The sequence below is a fragment of the Aptenodytes forsteri genome, unplaced genomic scaffold (genome assembly GCF_000699145.1).
Source record: "Aptenodytes forsteri isolate BGI_AS27 unplaced genomic scaffold, ASM69914v1 Scaffold485, whole genome shotgun sequence".
In the NCBI taxonomy this organism is placed as follows: domain Eukaryota; kingdom Metazoa; phylum Chordata; class Aves; order Sphenisciformes; family Spheniscidae; genus Aptenodytes; species Aptenodytes forsteri.
In genome coordinates, this window is record NW_008795525.1 from 234107 (window position 1) to 235445 (window position 1339).

The window sequence follows — 1339 nt, forward strand, 5'->3', positions numbered from 1 at the left end:
GGCCCCGCTGACCGTCCCTGCCCCCAGGCTGAGCGCCGTGGGGCTGCGGGGACGCCGCCATGGCCAAGCGGGAGGCCAGCGCCAGCCCGGTGGTGCGGCAGATTGACAAACAGTTCCTGGTGTGCAGCATCTGCCTTGACCGCTACCGCAACCCCAAGGTGCTGCCCTGCCTGCACACCTTCTGCGAGAGGTGAGACCCTGGTCCCGCTGCGCCCAATCTGTGCCCCCAGCCCCGCTGTGCCCCTGCTGCGCCCCATCTGTGGGCCCAGCCCTGCTGCGCCCCATCTGCGCCCCTGGACCCACTGCAACCTGCTGTGTCCCTGGCCCCGTTGTGTCCCAACTGTGCCCCCAGCCCCGCTGCACCCCACTGCATCCCCTTTGTGCCTTCAGGCCACGCTGCATCCCCACTGTGTCCCCAGCGCATCCCTCCTGTGCCCTGCTGTGTCCCTGGCCACCACTACATCTTGACTGCATCCCTGCTGCATCCCTGCTGCATCCCCACCATGTCCCTGGGCCTTGCTGTGTCCTCACTGTGTCCCCATTGCATCCCCTGCTCTGCCCGGCTGCATCCCTGGGCCCCACTGCGTCCCGACTGTGCCCCTGGGCCTCGCTGCATCCCCCCTGCATCCCTGCTGCATCCCCACTGTGCCCCCAGCCCCGCTGTGTCCTGCTGTGCCTTGCTGCATCCCACTGAATCCCCCAGCTTGCGCCCCTCCACTGCGCTCCAGGCCCCGTTGTGACCCTCGCTGCGTTCCACTGCATCCCCCCAGCACCCCCTCATGCAGCTCCTGCAGGAGGAGAGCTGGGGTCCCCACACCCCCGGCATTCACACTGCACCCCTGCTGCGCTCCACTGCACCTTGCTGCATCCCCCCAGCATTCCCTGCCTGTACCTCCTGCGGGAGATGAGCTGGGGCTGCTGTGCCCCACTGCATCCCAACTGCATCCCCACCGCACCCACATGGCGCTGCACTGCATCCCCACAGCATCCCCCCTGCATCCCCACTGCATCCCCGCTGACCCACGTGGCACTGCACTGCGTCCCCATGGCACCCCTGCTGTGCCCCTGGGCCTCGCTGCATCCCCACTGCATCCCCATGGCATCCCAGCTGTGCTCCACTGCGTCCCCGCTGCACCTTGTTGCACCCACACTGCATCCCTGCTGTGCCCTTCTGCCTCCCAGCTGTGCAGCACTGCACCCCCACTGCGCCCCACTGCATCCCCCGAGCATCCCCCAAACCCACAACAAGAACGGAGCCGCCCTCCTCAGCCCGCCCTCCCCACGCATCCCCCGACACCCGCCGTGGGGCAGCCCCCTCTGCACCCCTGCCCCCTGCCCC

The 1339-nt window shown here is 68.7% G+C and overlaps 1 protein-coding gene across 1 annotated transcript in view; it reads left to right on the forward strand.

Annotated features, from left to right (window-relative positions):
- The first annotated feature begins 59 nt into the window (after positions 1-59).
- The window catches only part of TRIM3 (tripartite motif containing 3), a 6491-nt gene continuing 5211 nt past the window's right edge, over positions 60-1339 (forward strand). The window contains exon 1 of the mRNA XM_009281990.1: positions 60-190. Coding sequence (XP_009280265.1) covers positions 60-190 — 131 coding nt within the window. The remainder of the gene's footprint in view (positions 191-1339) is intronic.